Source organism: Radiomyces spectabilis (genome assembly GCF_025331425.1).
Source record: "Radiomyces spectabilis strain NRRL 2753 chromosome Unknown BYT42scaffold_9, whole genome shotgun sequence".
Lineage (NCBI taxonomy): Eukaryota > Fungi > Mucoromycota > Mucoromycetes > Mucorales > Radiomycetaceae > Radiomyces > Radiomyces spectabilis.
The window spans coordinates 170,145-189,460 of record NW_026251934.1 but is presented as its reverse complement, the minus strand read 5'-3'; the positions used below and the strand labels follow the sequence as shown (position 1 = coordinate 189,460).

Genomic DNA, 19,316 nt, shown 5'->3' with positions numbered 1-19,316 from the left:
TTTGCCCGCCGATGGCGGAGGTTGAAAACTGGGCGCAGTGATCAAAGCCACAATTTTATATGACGCAAGGGTTTCTAGGTCGACGGAGAGTGCCCTTATCCATAACACTTCGTCCTTTGACTTTTCTGATTTTGTCGTAATCGTCAATTGACAAGTAACCCATCACTGTAAAGTATCTTTTGCAGGCTCATCTTTATAGTTGGTCTTTTTATTGACGCTTAAATTTTTTTTTGTCTGTCTCTTCTGGTCAACTAGTGGCGTTCATTCTCTCAACAACGAAGTACTATGGCCGAGAATATTGCCAAGGCTAATCAGTATCAGTACGCCGCCAATTCCAGCTTGGTTTTGCAAGCCGATCGAAGCGGTTTACCTCGCAGAGATCAAGATGCTACGGGCGAGCCCGACAGTTTGTGGGGCAAGATCGATCCTAAAGAGTTTGGTTCACGAGCCGAACGAGAAACGCCCAAAGGCATTGAAGAGAAGAAGAAGAAGGCCGCTCAACGATCCGATGACCTCGCCGAAAAGAGACGACGGAAAAAGGAAGAAAGCGCCATCAGCAAGGCCTACGGTTATTCTTCCGTGCTTTCCGCCACCGAAGACTGGGAAGGCCTGAATTACCGACCTCGTACTAAAGAAACGCGCGCAGCCTATGAACACATTCTGTCTTTTGTATATGATCATTTAGGTGATCAAGCTCGCGATGTCATTCGAAGTGCTGCCGACGATGTATTAGAAACCCTGAAAACAGACACCCTCAAAGATTTCGACAAAAAGCGCGAAATCGAATCCGTCATTGGTCCCATTGAATCCGACAAATTCGCACAACTGGTCAATCTTTCCAAAAAAATTACAGATTATAATGCCGAAGACGATGCCATGGATGTCGACGAGAATGGCGAAAAAGTGGGCGCCATTGACGACGAGCTCGGTGTCGCCGTGGTGTTTGACGAAGAAGAAGAAGAGCAGGATGAGGATGACCAGTTCGAAGTCAAGGAAGTCGAGGAAGACGACGACGAAGAGATTGCAGAACAACAATTCCGAAGAGCGGAAGAGGAAGAAGAAGTAGAATCGCCGGATGAGGAGGAAGGTTTCCGTACTGTTTTGCCTGGTGCCGACAGCGAGAAGAAGAAGAGAAAGTCAACCACACAAAAGGTCTCTGACGTGCTTTCGCCTCACGACATTGATGCTTTCTGGCTTCAGAGACAAATTGCCGTTCATTACCCTGACCCACATACCGCCCAAGAAAAAACCATGAAAGCATTTGATATCCTCGGTGCTGAATCTGTCAACATGCGTGATTGCGAAAACGAATTGATGGGATTGTTCGACTATGATAAATTCGATCTTGTGCGTATCCTTACAAAGAATCGTGAACTCATCTACTGGTGTACGCGATTAGCGAGAGTGACGGGCGAAGAAAAAGCAGCACTGGAGGCTGAAATGCAAGGAAAGAGCCTTGGTTGGATTTTGCGTGATTTGAGTGGTGATCGTCGTCGTCGTGGTGAAGCCTTGGTACGCAAAGGTGTTGTAGAAAATGCCATGGAAATCGATGAAGATGGCGCAGCCGCCGCCGCCACCCGTAGTCGCGCTCAACTACCCACCACCACCACCATTGAACCCGGTAGCACAGTGGCCCCCAGACAGATGCTTGATTTGGATGATCTCGCATTTGAACAGGGTGCTCATCTGATGTCCAATAAAAAGGTTAAATTACCGGATGGTTCTTTCAAGCGTTCCAAGAAGGGCTACGAAGAAATTCACGTACCGGCTCCCAAGCCTCAGGCGTTTGCAACGGGCGAAAAGTTGGTCCCCATCAAGACGTTGCCCACGTGGGCTCAGGACGCCTTTGTTGGTGCCGAAAGCTTGAACCGTGTCCAGAGTCGACTGTATCCTGTTGCCTTCGGCAGCGATGAAAACGTGCTTTTGTGTGCCCCGACCGGTGCCGGCAAAACTAACGTCGCCATGTTGACCATTCTGCATGAAATTGACAAGAACCGTGACCCGGAGACAGGTTTGATTGATTTGGATGCTTTCAAAATTGTATATATTGCCCCCATGAAAGCTTTGGTGCAAGAAATGGTCGGCAATTTTAGCCATCGCTTAAAACCGTACGGTATCCAGGTCGCTGAATTAACTGGTGATCGCCAATTGACCAAGCAACAGATCGCCGAAACTCAGATCATTGTCACAACCCCTGAAAAGTGGGATGTCATTACACGCAAAGCAACCGATCGCAGTTACACCGCGCTTGTTCGTTTGATCATCATTGACGAAATTCACTTGTTGCACGATGATCGTGGTCCGGTCCTTGAGAGCATTGTGTCTCGTACCATTCGCACCATGGAACAAACTCAAGAACTGGTTCGTTTGGTGGGTCTGTCCGCCACGCTTCCCAACTACATTGATGTCGCCACTTTCCTTCGCGTCGATCCGAAATCGGGACTTTTCTTCTTTGACAGTACCTATCGTCCTTGTCCTCTCAAGCAACAGTTTATTGGTGTCACTGAGAAGAAGGCTATCAAGCGATTCCAGACAATGAACGAAGTATGCTACGAAAAGGTCATGGAACAGATTGAGAATCGTGAAGAAAACCAGGTGCTCGTCTTTGTTCACTCGAGAAAGGAAACAGCCAAAACCGCGAAGACGATCCGTGACATGGCGCTTGAAAAGGATACCATTGCACGTTTCTTGAACCAAGATTCTGCCAGTCGAGAAATTTTGCAATCGGAAGCGGCGACGGTCAAAGATGCCAATCTTCAGGATTTGCTTCCCTACGGTTTTGCTATTCATCATGCCGGTATGACCCGTGCCGATCGTACCCTCGTTGAAGAATTGTTTGCCGACGGTCACATTAAAGTGCTGTGTTCTACTGCTACGCTTGCTTGGGGTGTCAACTTGCCTGCTCACGCCGTCATTATCAAGGGCACGCAAATCTATTCTCCGGAAAAGGGTCGATGGGTGGAATTATCGCCTCAAGATGTTTTGCAAATGTTGGGTCGTGCTGGTCGTCCTCAGTTCGATACCTATGGTGAAGGTATCATTATTACCGCGCATGCGGAGCTGCAGTACTACCTTTCTCTGCTGAACACCCAGTTGCCGATCGAGTCGCAGTTCATTAAACGTTTGGCGGATAACCTCAATGCTGAAATTGTTTTGGGTACCATCCGTAACCGTGACGAGGCCGTCCAGTGGCTCGGCTACACTTACCTGTATGTGCGTATGCTTCGAAACCCGACTCTGTATAGTATTCCGCTCGATGACTTGAAGGACGATCCTTATCTGGAACAGAAGCGCGTCGATTTGATCCATTCAGCCGCGGCCATCCTTGACAAGTGCAACCTTATTAAATACGACAAGAAATCCGGACGTTTCCAGGTGACGGAATTGGGCCGCATTGCTTCGCATTACTATGTGACGCATCATTCCATGGCTACTTACAACCAGCATTTGAGACCCATGATGAGCCACATTGAACTGTTCCGTGTGTTTGCCTTGTCAGACGAGTTCAAATATATCCCTGTCCGTGAAGAAGAGAAGCTGGAATTGCAGAAACTGTTGGAACGTGTGCCGGTGCCTGTCAAGGAGAGTCTGGAAGAACCGACGGCCAAGATCAATGTCTTGCTGCAAGCTTACATTTCGCAGTTGAAGTTGGAAGGTTTTGCTTTGGTGTCCGACATGGTGTATGTGACTCAGAGTGCTGGTCGTATCTTGCGTGCCGTGTTTGAAATTTGCTTGAAGCGTGGCTGGGCCCAGCTCACCAAGAAGGCCTTGGATCTGTGCAAAATGGTTGAAAAGCGTGCTTGGCTTTCCATGTCCCCGCTTCGTCAGTTCAAGTCCATGCCGGCGGATATCATCAAACGTTTGGAACGTAAGGAATTCCCTTGGGAACGTTACTTTGATCTGAACCCGCAAGAGTTGGGTGAATTGATTGCTCAACCCAAGGCGGGACGAATGCTGCACAAGTTGATCCACGAGTTCCCCAAGATTGAAATCCAGGCTCATGTTCAGCCCGTTACTCGATCGCTGTTGAAGATGGAACTGACGTTGACGCCTGATTTCCAGTGGGATGAAAAGGTGCACGGCATGGCCGAAGCTTTCTGGATCCTCGTTGAAGATGTCGATGGCGAGCATATTCTTTACCACGATTACTTTGTTTTGAAGCAGCGATATGCCGAAGAAGAACATCTCGTGACCTTTACGGTGCCATTGTACGAACCGCTGCCGCCCAACTACTTTGTCACCGTGGTTTCCGATCGATGGCTTCATTCCGAAAGCAAATTGCCCGTCTCGTTCAAGCATCTGATCCTTCCTGAAAAGTATGCGCCCCACACCGAACTGCATGATTTGCAACCCTTGCCCGTCTCTGCCCTGCGCAACTCTGCGTACGAAAATGTGTATGCTGGCTGGATTGATCATTTCAACCCTATTCAGACCCAAGTGTTCAACGCTCTGTACAGTACCGACGATAACGTGTTTATTGGTGCTCCTACTGGTAGCGGTAAGACGGTGTGTTCAGAATTTGCTATTCTTCGCATGTGGAGTCAGGACAAGGACGCTCGCTGTGTGTACATTGCGCCTTTGCAGGAGCTCGTCGATCAACGCGTGGCCGATTGGCAAAAGAAGTTTGGTGCTCTTGACGGCGGAAAAGAAATTGTCGCATTAACCGGTGAAACGAGTGCGGATCTCAAGTTGTTGGAACGTGGACACATCATTTGCTGTACGCCTACGCAATGGGATCTGATTTCGCGTCGATGGAAGCAGCGCAAGAATGTCCAAAACGTCAGTTTGTTTATTGCCGATGAATTGCATTTGATCGGAGGTGATATTGGACCGACCTACGAAGTTATTGTTTCCCGTATGCGTTACATCGCTTCCCAAATCCAGAAACCGATCCGTATTGTGGCGTTGAGCACTTCCTTGGCCAATGCTCGTGATCTTGGTGAATGGATTGGTGCTACGACTCATTCCGTGTTCAATTTCCATCCTTCGGTGCGTCCTGTCCCGTTGGAAATCCATATTCAGAGTTACAACATTCCTCACTTTGCTTCACTCATGATCGCCATGGCGAAACCGGCGTATCTTGCCATTACCGCTCACTCTAGCAACAAACCGGTGATTGTCTTTGTGCCCTCCCGTCGACAGTGTCGCTTGACCGCCGTGGATATTCTCACTTACTGTGTGGGAGACGACACCCCCGATCGATTCTTACACTGTCAGTTGGAAGAAATCAATCCGTTGTTGGAACGTGTTCAAGATAAGGCGTTGGTGGAGACGCTGCAGCACGGTATTGGTTACTACCATGAAGCGTTGTCCAAGTCTGACAAGCGCATCGTGGAGCAGCTTTACGAATCCGGCGCCATTCAAGTGATTGTTGCATCGCGCGACACTTGCTGGGGTCTGCCGCTGAACTCGCACATGGTGATTATCATGGGTACGCAATATTTCGAAGGCAAGGAACATCGTTACGCCGATTATCCTATTACCGACGTATTGCAAATGATGGGTCGCGCTTGTCGCCCTCTGCAGGACGATACAGGCAAGTGTGTATTGATGTGTCAAGCCAACAAGAAGGAATTCTACAAGAAATTCCTGTACGAAGCACTGCCGGTGGAATCTCACTTGGATCAATTCATGCACGACCACTTTAATGCGGAAATCGTAACCAAGACGATCGAGAACAAGCAAGATGCCGTCGACTATTTGACGTGGACCTTCCTTTACCGACGCATGGCGCACAATCCCAATTACTACGGCTTGCAAGGCACCAGTCACCGTCACTTGTCGGATCATTTGTCTGAACTGGTAGAAAACACGTTGAACGATTTGCAAGAAACCAAGTGTATTACCATTGAAGACGAGATGGATGTGGCTCCTCTCAACCTGGGTATGATTGCCGCTTACTACAACATCAACTATACCACGATGGATATGTTCAGTGTCAGTTTGAAGAACACCACCAAGCTCAAGGGTCTGTTGGAAATTGTTTCGTCAGCCACCGAGTTCGATGGTATCCCGATCCGTCATCACGAAGATGGCGTTCTCAAGCGCATTTATGAACGTCTTCCCGTCAAACTGGCGACACCCAAATTCAACACACCTCGCATCAAGACGAATATTCTGCTTCAAGCACACTTTGCCCGTATGCAATTGCCTGCCGATCTTCAGTCGGATCAATCCATGGTCCTTGGTCGCATCATTCCATTACTGCAAGCGTGTGTGGATGTGATTTCATCGAACGGGTGGTTGGCGCCCGCACTGTCGGCCATGGAACTTGCTCAGATGAGTGTTCAGGCCATGTGGGATCGCGATTCTCCGTTGAAACAGATTCCTTACTTCACCAATGATATCATCAAACGCTGCGAAGCCAAGGGAATCGAATCTGTGTTTGATCTTATGGAGCAAGAAGATGACGTACTCAAGGATACGTTGCGTATGGATCAACGCAAGTTGCGCGAAGTCGTACGTTTTGTGGACCGATATCCCAATGTGGAGATTGGTTTCGACGTGGCGAATCCCGAAGAACTGGCAGCAGGCGAAATCGTGAATGTCAAGGTACAACTTGAACGCGAAGGCGAAGGTGATGAACCGATTGGCCCTGTGGTTGCGCCCTACTTCCCTCACAAGAAAGACGAAGGCTGGTGGATCGTTATTGGCGAACCATCGACCAAGACCCTGCTTGCGATTAAACGTGTTACTCTGCAGCACAAGCTTACTATGAAACTCGATTTCATTGCCCCTGAAGCCGGTCATCACAATCTCAAGGTATTCCTGATGTCTGACTCTTACAATGGCTGCGATCAAGAGCTGGATATGGAATTGGATATTGCCGAAGCTGAAGAGAGCGAAGAAGAAAGTGAGGAAGAAGACGCCATGGAACAAGATTAAATAATAATCTTATGAAATCCACCCATCCTCACAGCCGTTTCCAAAAAAAATGTTTTTATATATGTCCTTTCTCTTTTGTGGTTTCCTTTATTTTTTTCTCTTTTTCCTTTTTCCTCAATAAATGAAAATAAAGATGTACAGTTTCTTTCTACATCAAGTCCACGGATGCATGTATTTCTATTGGTAGCAGAAACGGTTTCTGATCTGTTCCCATCTCTCTATTAAATATACACGACACAGTCAAAAATCAAAATGCAGTGACAAGAATCGAGTACGCAGTAACTTATAAGAGCATATAGTTATTTGAACCAGATTGTAAAATGAGTAAAAAAACCCCCCCCCAGACTATGTGGGTTGTCGAAGATGAGATATAAGACGTCTCTAAACTGACCCATCATGAGGTAATCGATTTTCTTGCGACATTTTTTGTTTGTAAAATGCTTTATTTTAACTTGCATCATTATTGTGCTTGCTGAAAAACACAACATTCTTTCCACTTTCATAGCATTGCTTCCAGTCCATCGTTTTGACAGTTTCTTTGAATTAGTAGACATCTTCCATATCCGTCTTGGGTATATCGATGTCGGATCGCAGTATCTCACCATTGCTACTGTCCTTGAAACTGGTTGCATTGTGATGAAATCCGTTATCCGCATATGCAAGGATTCGTTTTCACAAGATACTCTCCGGCATCGCTTAGGTAGCATTCATGATTTTCTTGAATTGTAAGTTGGTTTGATGACAAACTTCAGCTAACACGTCCGTGGTGGATTGTTGTGCAGTAATATCGTCCCTGATCCATTCTTCGGTAAAGAGACTGTATGGTCAGGTCGTCTCGTCGCGCGATGGATCGCTGGCACTGACGTCGGATGTAGTTATCCGTCGCATTTCTACCCAAGGAGACCAAAGGATGCTGCGTCAACCGCTGTCGTTGGCTCCATGTGAAAACAACGTTCATTTATGCTTTCGCAAAACGTCAGTTTCCAGCGAAATGCCCCATGTATAATTCCTTGACCTTCGGCCGCAAAATGCTTGTAGGCCGAGAAAGCATTTCCTTCGACAATCCCCAGGAAGAAAGAGGGGCATCCCCATTTCGAGCCACTGGTTCATTGATTCGTCAACGTATAGGTAGCGACCAGGCTATGTGGATTTCGCCAAGTGATTGTTGAAGGTAGTCAAGAATAAATGCGGTTGATACAGCACGCCATCTCTGCTTCTACTATGAATGATCTTAGTGACTTATCGCTTTTATAGCACTTTATCCTCTCTTCCATCGGCATATTCTTTACTTACCTCTGACCATTGGGAACCACGAAAACATGCATTTGAGAGATGCTCCAGCGATATGTACTCGGTGATGTCCATGTTAATGTGGTAAGGGCAATCACCTTTACGCCAGTACGCCTTGCAATCAGACAATTTGCATGTGAAGATAACCAGCAGCAACATGACCCATGTCAAATACTCAATGTATTCAACGTCGATCCAGGCATCAATATGCTTAGGTGCATGTTCGTTGATGGCAGAAATAACCACTTGCTGAATACGATTCACTGACAAGAAAGGCAGAAAGTAGGCAGCTGGTTTTTTTCTCCTTCTGCTTTAGTTGCTGCGCCTGTGTACATCTTTCGTTCAACCATTATGAAGAAGGTTCGAAGGAACCTCATGCTTATGCCTATCGTCCAAGCAAGAAGAACGGCCTGCTTTGCATTATAAGGTGGCGGTTAATCCAAGCAGAAGACGCCAATTCTCGACGTTCTCTGGGAATTCTTTTGGCTTTGGTGCGAATTTTGGAGTCTACCAAATGTTAGCCTACTTTTTGTCGTCAGATCACGGGCTCTTACTTTTCAGACTGCATTCGAAGCATCCCCCCGGGAAGCGATGATGGCCAAGTTAATGCTGCGCGATCCATATGTTATAGATAGCATAGTGACAACAGTAGTTGGTAAATAGTTATCGTTTTGATCTTTACTTCACAGTGCTAATGGTTTGTATACTGTAGGTTCCCAAATTCTTTCAATGTACGCAGCTAGGCCAACCGAATGGCCGAATCGTTCAGAGTCCGATGCTGTCTACACGTCGTCCGTGCCATCTGACACTCTTCCACTAGTTCTTGTGGAAATTCTCGTGGTCGCAGTCGTGGTCGCAGTCGTGGTCGTATTCGTGGTCGAATCCGTGGTCGAATTCGTGGTTGTATTCGGTGTTGAAGCGACACGTAGCAATATTGTGCAAGGTTTCGAATCAACTTCGTATCCCTTCATGAAACCAATTCCATGCAAATGCTGGGCCAAGAAATGTTACATACTCGATCATAACACCATCAAAAATGACGCAAAGGAACTTCCTTTACATCCCATGGTGGCTTTTGAAGTTTTTTTCTCAAGTCAAAAATTGTCACTTCCATCCATCGCGCAATGAGACGACTTGAAAATACCGTCTCTTTATCAAATCGTAAAAGAATGGGTCATGGACGATGTTGCCGCACATCAATTACCACGGACGTGTTAACCGAAGTTCGTCATCAGACCAACATACAGTTCAAGAAAATTATGAATGTTGCGAAGCGGTGCCCGAGAGGATCCTACAAGAGCGAATACTCGCGTATGCGGATGACGGATTTCTCTACACGAGCGCATGCAAACGAAAGCATTCGGAACGAAACTCACCGTCGACATCACCAATGCCAGCATCCCCTGACCTTTCTGTATCACCATCACGACTGAACAACAATGCAACCAGTTTCAAGGACAGTAGCAATGGTGAGATACTGCGATCCGACATCGATATACCCAAGACGGATATGGAATATGTCTACTAATTCAAAGAAACTGTCAAAACGATGGACTGGAAGCAATGCTATGAAAGTGGAAAGAATGTTGTGTTTTTCAGCAAGCACAATAATGATGCAAGTTTAAAATAAAGCATTTTACAAACAAAAAATGTCGCAAGAAAATCGATTACCTCATGATGAGTCAGTTTAGAGTTGTCTTTCTAACCTACATAGCCCTTTTTTTTACTCATTTACGATCTGGTTCAAATAACTATATGCTTCTTATAACCTACTGCGTACCCAATTCTTGCCACTGCATTTTGGCTTTTGTCTATGTCGTTTATGACTATTATATGTGTTCTTTGTCTCGACATTTATCCCAACGCTAGTAAGAATTGCGAAACAAAACTATAAAGTGACTTCTCTCCACATTTTTGCAAGCTTCCCTGATTGGTTTGCGTAAAGCGTCTTCCTGTAGAAACCTATGGCGCTTCATCTTACTTTCTGCCGCTGCTCAAAATTGTTCTATTGGATGGGTTAAGTCCAAGAGAACAAGTAGGAAGATACACACATTTATATCCTCGATACTCAATATATTTCTTTATGTCTTTATGAGTGTGAATAGGTGCATTATCCATGACTATATATGATCTTTCTATGTAGTGTGCTTATCCATTTCATCGAGAGTCACTTTAAAAAACCAACGTAATGACCTGTTACAGTCCCTTGAGCTGATATATCATTCGGCTTTTCTCTTCTTTGCCGGTCTTGGTTTTTTTCACGCCGACTGCAATCAAAAATGCACCGGAGATAGCGCCCATTATAGATGCTGTGTTTGCACGCTTGGTAGGCCTGGTAACAATTGGCATACGCACTTTTTTGCGACCAAGTCCTAGATCGTTTCATATGAATATCAATGAATTCTGCGCAATAGATTATGCGACTCTTGACAATTTCTTTGGTTACGGTTTTTGATTGCAACCAGGGTTGATGAGAAAATTGAAAGAAAACTAACAAACTAATGAAACAGTTTGATATAAAGGTGCATTGTGTGCCCCTGTAAGAAACTTATCGGACCTATCAAGGCGCATGCAGCATGATGATACCTGGGAATATTTTTTGGGTTATTCGGTTATGATCTCGAATTAATTGGTCACATATCATGCATAAGCTTCCAAAAAGGACGCCGCCAATTTTTCACCGCAGTGCCCAATGAGCGACTGCACTAAAAAAAAGCAAAAAATCGGCGCTGTCCCGATGATCTACATACGACCCATGGTTACTTTCCGGAAGAAAAACGGGACACACTGTGGGTCTTACAGCATAGTAACAAAGCAAAACTTCTTGGTAGTATTGTTTTGGAATGCTATCAAGTGCCCCGTCGCCCACGGCTAATGGTAGGGAAAGTGGCAAAGAGAGGATATGCAGCAACACAAAAGAAGCGGTGTCATGGTTGGCTTCATGTCCAAATTAGGTTAACGATTTTTAGATTTGCTTCGAGCAAATCAGGTTGAACCACTGTGCCCAGATAAGACCGAACCTTATCTGGCGGAATGGAAGGATTGGTCCTTTTCCATGCTCCGGGTCCCAATTTGGAAGCCTGTGCACCGGGTAATTTGATGCGCGTGACTCAAAACCAGAAAAGAATTCGCCCGATTCTTCTCATCTTCAGCGCGGAAGATCAATCGTTAAAATCCTTCCAAGTTTCGATAGATCAAACAACTTCAGTTCAAGAAAATTCTTTATAGCATGGAAGCGACCTAAAACAAAGTGGCAGCATGTGGTTTGGAGTAAAAAGGATTATCGTGGTGGAAAATATACTGTAATTGGGAACGTGAGAAATAACAAACCATGAGACCGTGGGGATTATAATGATCACAAGCATGTTATTTGACATTTTGGACTTTTTGGCTCCAAAAGTAATAATAAAAAACTTTTTGCAGTAAAAAACAAGACAGATTCTGTTTCTACGAATGGACCCTTCTAACAATTTTAATTGGATGAACGTCCAATTTTTTTAAACATCGTTGGACGATGGCTTGGCGGACTTTGGTTTCATATCGCGATAAAAAAAAAAAAAGAGACTTGGAGGGTTTTTCAGATCCCCTTTTTCACTGTAGTGGTTTTTGTTTGTTTCTTCCTTTTTTTTTTTTGGCCTGTTTACCCTTTTAATATCACTCTCTTTTCCCTGCCGGCATCATCCTCACGATCATGGAAGAGAAACTTGAGACAGGGAATTATTATGATCCCTATCGAACCTATTCCGGTGATGGCGAAAAGATAGAAAATTACAATCGTGACCCCACTCTGGTTTCCGTCGAATCCGAACACAATAATGATATTCAACAAGGCACTAAGCGTGGTCTTAATGCCAGACATATCCAGATGATTTCTTTAGGCGGTGCCATTGGGTAGCTATCGACTTTTTCCTTGATATCTTTTTGGCGCTTTTTACATCATCTCAAATTCCAAATATTGACTCATCTTGCGGGCTTTCTTTTACAGTACTGGTCTGTTCTTGAACTCTGGCGGTAACATTGCTGAGGTAAGCTTATCCTGTCAGAGCAAATTTAGCGTACTTTTTGTTGATATAATTTCGTCTATTCTTTGATTTCCGATTATTAGGCTGGTCCCGCAGGTGCCTTGATCGCTTACTGCATCGGTACGTTTTACTTTTTATTTTACCTTTTTAGGCCATCTTACCGCACAAATACCCTAATCAAGCAAAAATATCTCATCCTGCTTTTTTTATTTCTGTAGTTGGTTTCATGGTAACCGTCCCACCCTCTCATTCTTTCCAAGCGAGCGAGTAGTCTAGGATACCTATAATTGACGATCAATGTTTTTAGGTTTACTGTATGATGACATGTCTCGGAGAAATGGCCACCTTTTTGCCAGGTATGTTTGATGGATCACCCTATGGGTTTTTCTGCCACTATGTTTTTGTATCCTCATCATACTAAATGCCACGTTCACATTGCAGTTTCTGGATCGTTCAGTCATTACGCCACCCGATTCATTGAACCTGCATGGGGCTTTGCATTAGGCTGGAATTATTGGTAAGGCACCATCCCTGCATAATGCATATTGATTTTTTGGAAGCTAAAACCGCTCTTTTTTTTAGGTTTTCGGTAAGCGCAGACCGCATCAAATGACACGCTTATTATTTTTATTACACATCGTTCTCACGTTCATTCTTTCTGCTCGTTTATCAAATTTCCTTGATTTTTTTTAGTGGGTAAGTTGGTTATTTTTTTTTTTTTTTTTTTTTTTTTTTTTGGTTCTGAGTAAATATGATTCTCATGACATTAACCGTTGTTGCGCAATAATTTAGGCTGTGACGATTGCTACTGAACTTTCAGCGGCGGCCACCATCATTAACTGGTGGCGACCGGTCATGCCAGATGCAGCATGGTCTGCGATTTTTTTGGTGTTGATCATTGCCATCAATCTTTTCGGTGTCCGTATCTACGGTGAACTGGAGTATTGGTTCGCTCTTATCAAGATTCTCATTGTCATTGTCTTTGTGATCATCGGTAAGAGAAATTGGCAGAAAAGCCCCTAATCCGGCTCAATTCATCGTAACTTATCCCTTATTTGATAGCGATCTGTGTCACCACGGGTGGTCTGGGAGGTCACGTTATTGGATTTGAATACTGGAAAGACCCTGGTGCTTTTGCCAACGGTGTTCTGGGTACCATCAGCGTATTGCTGGCGGCCGGTTTCTCTTTCCAGGGTACTGAAATTGTCGGTATCACGGCTGGTGAAGCCAAGAACCCCACCAAGACAGTGCCTCGTGCTATTCGCAATACCTTTTGGCGTATCATTTTCTTTTACCTTGTCACCATCTTCTTGCTTGGCTTGTGTATTCCTAACACCGATCCTGATCTTGCCAGCTCAGCAGACAATGCCGCCGTTGCTTCCTTCACCTTGGTCTTCAAACTTGCAGGCATTGAAGCAGGTGCTCACGTTATTAACGCCATTATTCTCACCAGTGTGCTCTCTGCCGCCAATTCCTCACTTTATACCTGTTCGCGTATGGTCATGGCTCTCGCCCGTGACGGAAATGCTCCGCGCATCTTATCGCGTGTGAACAAGCACGGTTCGCCTCATTGGGCTGTGCTCTTCTCTTCCGTTATTGGTTTTGCATGTGTGTTTGTCTCCATTTACAGTGCTTCCGAAGGTTTCGTCTGGTTCTTGAGTATCACCGCTGTCACTGGTTTCATCAGTTGGTGGGGTGTCGCTGTTGTCCATCTTCGTTTCCGACGTGCCTACGTTCGACAGGGCCGTGATTTGAAGGATTTGACCTACAAATCCATGGCTCACCCTTTCTCTGCATTGTTCGCCGCCATTCTTAGTACTTTGATCATCCTCGGTCAAGGTTACATTGCATTCTATCCCAAATGGAATACTCTTGACTTTTTCAAGAGTTACATCGGTCTCGTTCCCGTCGTCTTATGTTATGTTGGCTTCAAAATCTTTGGTAAATCCAAGGTCGTGCCCTTGGATGAAGTTGGTAAGTATCATTTGAACCTATCGTATCGACGAAGTTTGCATCTCATCACGTCTATTCGATCAGATTTCGATACCGGTCGTGTGACTCATCTCGATGAGGAAGACGAAGAAGAGGCCGCCAGAGATGCCAAGTGGTGGATGAAGTTGTACCATGCCCTTGCCTAAATAGTGCGCAACCCAGCAAAAACTGAAAGCGAATTATGTCCTATCGTGCCATGTATTCGTATCATGTCTGGAACAATCAAATTCAGTTGTCCTTTTTTTTTATTTCTTTGATTTTACATGGATACAGTTCATAACGATGTATATTACAATACCTCAAAATTTTTATATAGTTTTATGTTATACAATAGAATGCTCATATTATGTATGCATGGTCATTTTGCGATTTGATTATTTATTATTTCATTTGTATCGCTTATAACAAGCCGTCGCTGAGGTCTACATTCGTCTCTTAATAACATGTACCAGTGATCTCGAGCTTGCTTGAGTTATGCATCGCGGCACACAAAAAAGGCAAATTGACAATTATAACTTGGACGCGAAAAAAAAATGCATAGCTTGATTCATTTTTCACGGTGAGAAAGTGAAAATTCCAATATAGCAAAGTATATACATGTGAGAGAAAATAGAAAGAAAGAAAGAAAAAACACAAGACAGCAAATATGGGAAAAAGTAACAGCAAAAAACAAATATACCGGGAAATGAGACACGAAAGACTACCCAAAAAATACTAGAGAGCCTAATTGCTACGCTTCCACACTTGATCGCATACACGAGCGACTTCCCACATGGGTCTAACATCGTGGACTCGCAAGATGTTGGCTCCACCCGCTACGCTTGCAGCCACAGCGCCGGCTGTACCATACGATCGTTTCTCGGCATCCGTGACGCCTGTCACATGACCAATGAACTTTTTGCGGCTGGGACCCATCAACGTAGGGAAGCCCACCAGCAACGAGTCGGGTGCAGTCATCATTTCCTTCAAATGGCGTAAAATTTCAAAGTCTTGATCAGCCGTCTTGGCAAATCCGATACCAGGATCCACGACAATATTCCATCGATAAACGCCCGCCGAAATCGCCCGCTGGATCAAATTGTGCAGTTGGTAGGTAATTTCGTCCACGACATCGTCACGCTCGTAGGTGGTATTTTCCTTGGACATCATGGTTTTCGCATCACCGCGCATATGCATCAAACACACGGGTAACTTGTGCTTGGCCATCACACTTAGCATGGCAGGATCACGCAAACCACCACTGATATCATTGATCATTGTCGCACCAGCAGCAATAGCGGCTTCAGCAACCTTGGCCCGGAAGGTATCGACAGAAATCGGCAAATCAAACTTTCTCGCACGGAGAGCTTCAATGACGGGAACGACACGACGGATTTCTTCTTCTTCGGGGAAAGTGTCATCAGCTCCAGGACGAGTCGACATACCACCAATATCAATAATACTAGCACCTTCCTCCTTCATACGTTCAGCTGCCTCGACGGCCTTTTCCACGTTCAGATAGCTGCCTCCGTCGGAGAAGCTGTCGGGTGTGACATTCAGAATTCCCATGATGTAAGTCTGATCATTCCAGCGCCATAGCTGTTGTGTTGCTGAAACCGTCTGCATAGGAACGACCTTGTCGATTTTGAGGGCTCCCATCTCGCTCTCGGCTTGCACTTTGAGTAATTGAGAGAGTAATTGACCGCAGGTTTTATACAATCGAGGATGCTCCATATCTCTTGCGATATCACACAATGGCCATAACACGAATTCGCGTTCTTGCACGCTGATATGTGGGATGGTCAATGTTTCGGTTTCGAGAATCAAATCATCAAAGAAGATGATATCCAGATCAATGGGTCTTGGACCGTTACGGAAAGTAGGTTCTCTGCCGAGTGTATTTTCAACATGCTTGAGTTTGGCCAGCAAATCGATCGGTTCCAGGCTGGTGAACACTTTGCATGCGCCGTTGAGGAAAGCATCTTGTTTGGTATAATACATGGGGGGAGTCTCGTAGAGGAAACTAGTGTCGGCAACGATGCAGTTGCACTCCTTCTCAAGAAGGTCCAGTGCGCGATAGATGTTGTCCCTTCGATCACCAATATTTGATCCCACCGCGATGTACGCTGTATGAGTATAGTCGGACGGGATTTCACGAAGAACGGAATTTTCCATGGCATGGTGCGCAAACACCTGACCTGCGGCTTTCTCTTCATTCAAAACCTGAGTTAACCACGCACGGTCGCGCGTCACTTCAATACCGGAAGCATCCGCAAAAACAATAGCACTGGGCTTCTCCAAACGCACCGTGATCTTGTTGAGATGGCATTTTTCCAAAGCGACACGAGCAATCGCCACAGCAAACGCTTCGACGGTCTTGTAATCCGACTGCTCAATGTATCGACTGAGCGTGCGGACCACGGTACGTAAATTGTGCGTTTTCTGATTTTCTTCTTCTCCCTCCAACGCCAGCTTGGAAGGATACAAGGTCAAGTTGATGACCACGACTTGCTTCTCCTCGCGTTCCCAGGGATTCACACCAATGATTGTATGTAAACGCAGATCCTTGACAAAAAGTACATCCTGATGACCCAAACCAGAAACATCGCCCAATGTCTCAATCACTGATTTATCAAGACCTTCATAATCACGGCGGGATCGGCTCAATTCAATGCCGGAAGCAGCAGCATGCAGGAGCGCCTTGGGTTGTTCGGCTCGGACCTTGGTACGTTGAGCGCCAAACTCCACACAGCACAAGTGAACCACGGCATGAGCGAGAGCGGTAATGGAGTTGAAAGTGCCCGTCTCCGCCAGCTTGGTAATGGCTTTGGTGACATGACCGTAATGAATAGAACATTTCACCTGATCAGAGTTTCCAGCGGCGGTCACGTCCGTGTAAAGCCAGACATTGATGACTACAGGCTGTGACTTGAGCCGTTGCCAGGAGTCGACGCCCACCACATTCTTCAATACCAAGTTCTTGAGAAGAATCTTGTCCATAGCAGCAGCATCGTTCGAAGTGTCTTGTGCCATTGTAAAAAAGAAGGTTTTTTTTTTTTTGCAATAAAAGATTCCCTTATTCGAACTGGTGTCACTTTAAATTTAAGAAAAAAAGACCCAGATGGCGTGACCGTTTTTAATGCCATTTTGTGATGAGATCAAAACGATTGTATCCAATCAGGGCCAAGGCTGATGGCATTCCCAATAGATCGGCACCCCGAGGTCCCAACAAGATCGAAGATGTGCATAAAATTGTTCACATCACGGGTTCACTTTTTCTTCATTTGATAAATGCTTCTATTTTACTCCTCTTACCATTATTCCAGTACAATTTCGTGAGTTGATTGGATAAAAATGCAAGCTTTTCGTCATGATTGCCCAACATCCAAAGCTGTTGTTATTATTACAGCACTGTAACTGGCAGATTTCATTCGAGAGCACTTCTCGTTGCTAGTAAAAGCTGCGACTGTCTTGACCAGGAGCTCCCGCACTTTGTCAGCTGTTCGTAACACTTTTGATTTGCGCTCACCGAAACGACCCTGGGATTCTGTGGGATACGTTTGCTCTGTGTCGATTACCAAAACAAATACTGATCCCGAGAACTAGGTGTCAAATATCCTTTGTCCTGCTGTATACTGATCATGCTAGACCGCTGCGACTCCGTATCAACCTCACTCATATACCGCCACGAACCGTTTACCATAATATAAAACCAACGATGACATTGTAAAAAGCATAAGCATGGGTGATTGACAGTAGTGCGTAAATATGAACAAACTAACAAAAGGATTATCTGAGCGTCGGCACGGCGAAATACGCTGCTTGGTCCATTTTTGGACAGTGATTCTCCAGAAAAAAAAAAGTTGGTGACGTAAATTTGTGATGACGTCACTATTGGAATTTTTCGTTGGGACTTGTTTTTGAGGGTCCCCTTCCCTTCCTGGTCGAAAAAAAAAAAATCAATTATACGCGGAACCGTTCGACAGTAGCTTTTCTTTCCTCGCTCTAGAAATGAACTTTAACCGTGCTGTTGGAAAGGCCTCCACGAACTTTGTTCGTGCTCAGAGAGCCAACTCTCGCTTCTTTGCTCAGGCTGTTGCCAAGCCTCTTGGTGTTCAGGCCGCCATCAATGGTAAGCACTTACCCCTTGCTCATTTCTTCTTTCAGCTCGAATCCATCCTGGAATTTCCTTTTTCCCTTCTTTTTTAAACCATGTCAAAAAGTCTGATCATCCATTGATTTCTTATAGCACGTAACTACGCCACCGAAGCTCATACTGCTGGTCGTATTCGGTAAGCCATCAACCCCCACAATCAGAACAGAATCTGGTATTCTGCCATTTTACATATAGTTCAGGAACACTTACCGACTTTTTCTTTTTTTTTTTTTGGTCGTTATTAGTTCCGTTATTGGTGCTGTTGTCGATGTCCAATTCGAACAAGAAAACTTGCCCGCCATTTTGAACGCTCTCGAAGTCAAGGATCACGCTGGTGGTCGTCTTGTTCTCGAAGTTGCCCAGCACTTGGGTGAGAACACTGTCCGTACCATTGCTATGGATGGTACCGAAGGTCTCGTTCGTGGCCAAAAGGTCGTGGATACCGGTGCTCCCATCACCATTCCCGTCGGTAAGGAAGTTCTCGGTCGTATCATCAACGTCATTGGTGAACCCATCGACGAACGTGGTCCTATCAAGGCCAAGGCTCACCGCCCCATTCACGCCGATGCCCCCGAATTCATTGAACAATCTCCTACCCCCGAAATTCTCGAGACTGGTATCAAGGTTGTCGACTTGTTGGCTCCTTATGCCCGTGGTGGTAAGATTGGTCTTTTCGGTGGTGCTGGTGTCGGTAAGACTGTGTTGATTCAGGAATTGATCAACAACATCGCCAAGGCCCACGGTGGTTACTCCATTTTCTGTGGTGTCGGTGAACGTACTCGTGAGGGTAACGATTTGTACCACGAAATGATGGAAACCGGTGTCATCAAGCTCGACGGTGACTCCAAGTGTGCTTTGGTCTTTGGTCAGATGAACGAACCCCCAGGAGCCCGTGCCCGTGTCGCTTTGACCGGTTTGACCATTGCCGAATACTTCCGTGATGAAGAAGGCCAGGATGTGCTGCTCTTCATTGATAACATTTTCAGATTCAC

At 45.4% G+C, this 19,316-nt stretch overlaps 5 protein-coding genes across 5 annotated transcripts; 3 read left to right on the top strand and 2 right to left on the bottom strand.

Moving 5' to 3' along the window:
• The first annotated feature begins 14 nt into the window (after window positions 1-14).
• Window positions 15-7,098, top strand: BYT42DRAFT_575374 (Sec63 Brl domain-containing protein). Its single transcript, XM_051568961.1, has 2 exons — window positions 15-167; window positions 256-7,098. The coding sequence occupies exon 2, from the start codon at window positions 286-288 to the stop codon at window positions 6,883-6,885; it is 6,600 nt and encodes a 2,199-aa protein (XP_051421448.1). The 5' UTR covers window positions 15-167; window positions 256-285; the 3' UTR covers window positions 6,886-7,098.
• A 1,442-nt stretch (window positions 7,099-8,540) lies between these two features.
• BYT42DRAFT_646209 (uncharacterized protein) lies at window positions 8,541-9,817 on the top strand. Its single transcript, XM_051572676.1, has 3 exons — window positions 8,541-8,830; window positions 8,888-9,255; window positions 9,344-9,817. Exons 1-3 carry the CDS (start codon window positions 8,767-8,769, stop codon window positions 9,701-9,703), a joined length of 792 nt encoding a protein of 263 aa, XP_051421447.1. The 5' UTR covers window positions 8,541-8,766; the 3' UTR covers window positions 9,704-9,817.
• Window positions 9,818-10,203: 386 nt separating this feature from the next.
• Window positions 10,204-10,928, bottom strand: BYT42DRAFT_639134 (uncharacterized protein). Its single transcript, XM_051572513.1, has one exon. It carries the CDS (start codon window positions 10,559-10,561, stop codon window positions 10,343-10,345), a length of 219 nt encoding a protein of 72 aa, XP_051421446.1. The 5' UTR covers window positions 10,562-10,928; the 3' UTR covers window positions 10,204-10,342.
• A 938-nt stretch (window positions 10,929-11,866) lies between these two features.
• Window positions 11,867-14,335, top strand: BYT42DRAFT_547264 (amino acid permease/ SLC12A domain-containing protein; the record flags this gene model as incomplete). Its single annotated transcript, XM_051565935.1, has 11 exons — window positions 11,867-12,066; window positions 12,161-12,200; window positions 12,281-12,317; window positions 12,416-12,426; window positions 12,505-12,553; window positions 12,639-12,714; window positions 12,780-12,786; window positions 12,891-12,893; window positions 12,990-13,191; window positions 13,260-14,171; window positions 14,235-14,335. 11 exons carry the CDS (start codon window positions 11,867-11,869, stop codon window positions 14,333-14,335), a joined length of 1,638 nt encoding a protein of 545 aa, XP_051421445.1.
• A 577-nt stretch (window positions 14,336-14,912) lies between these two features.
• On the bottom strand, window positions 14,913-17,168 carry BYT42DRAFT_499769 (Dihydropteroate synthase-like protein; the record flags this gene model as incomplete). The annotated part of the gene is made up of 1 exon (XM_051564662.1): window positions 14,913-17,168. The coding sequence occupies one exon, from the start codon at window positions 17,166-17,168 to the stop codon at window positions 14,913-14,915; it is 2,256 nt and encodes a 751-aa protein (XP_051421444.1).
• Between the last annotated feature and the right edge of the window lie 2,148 nt (window positions 17,169-19,316).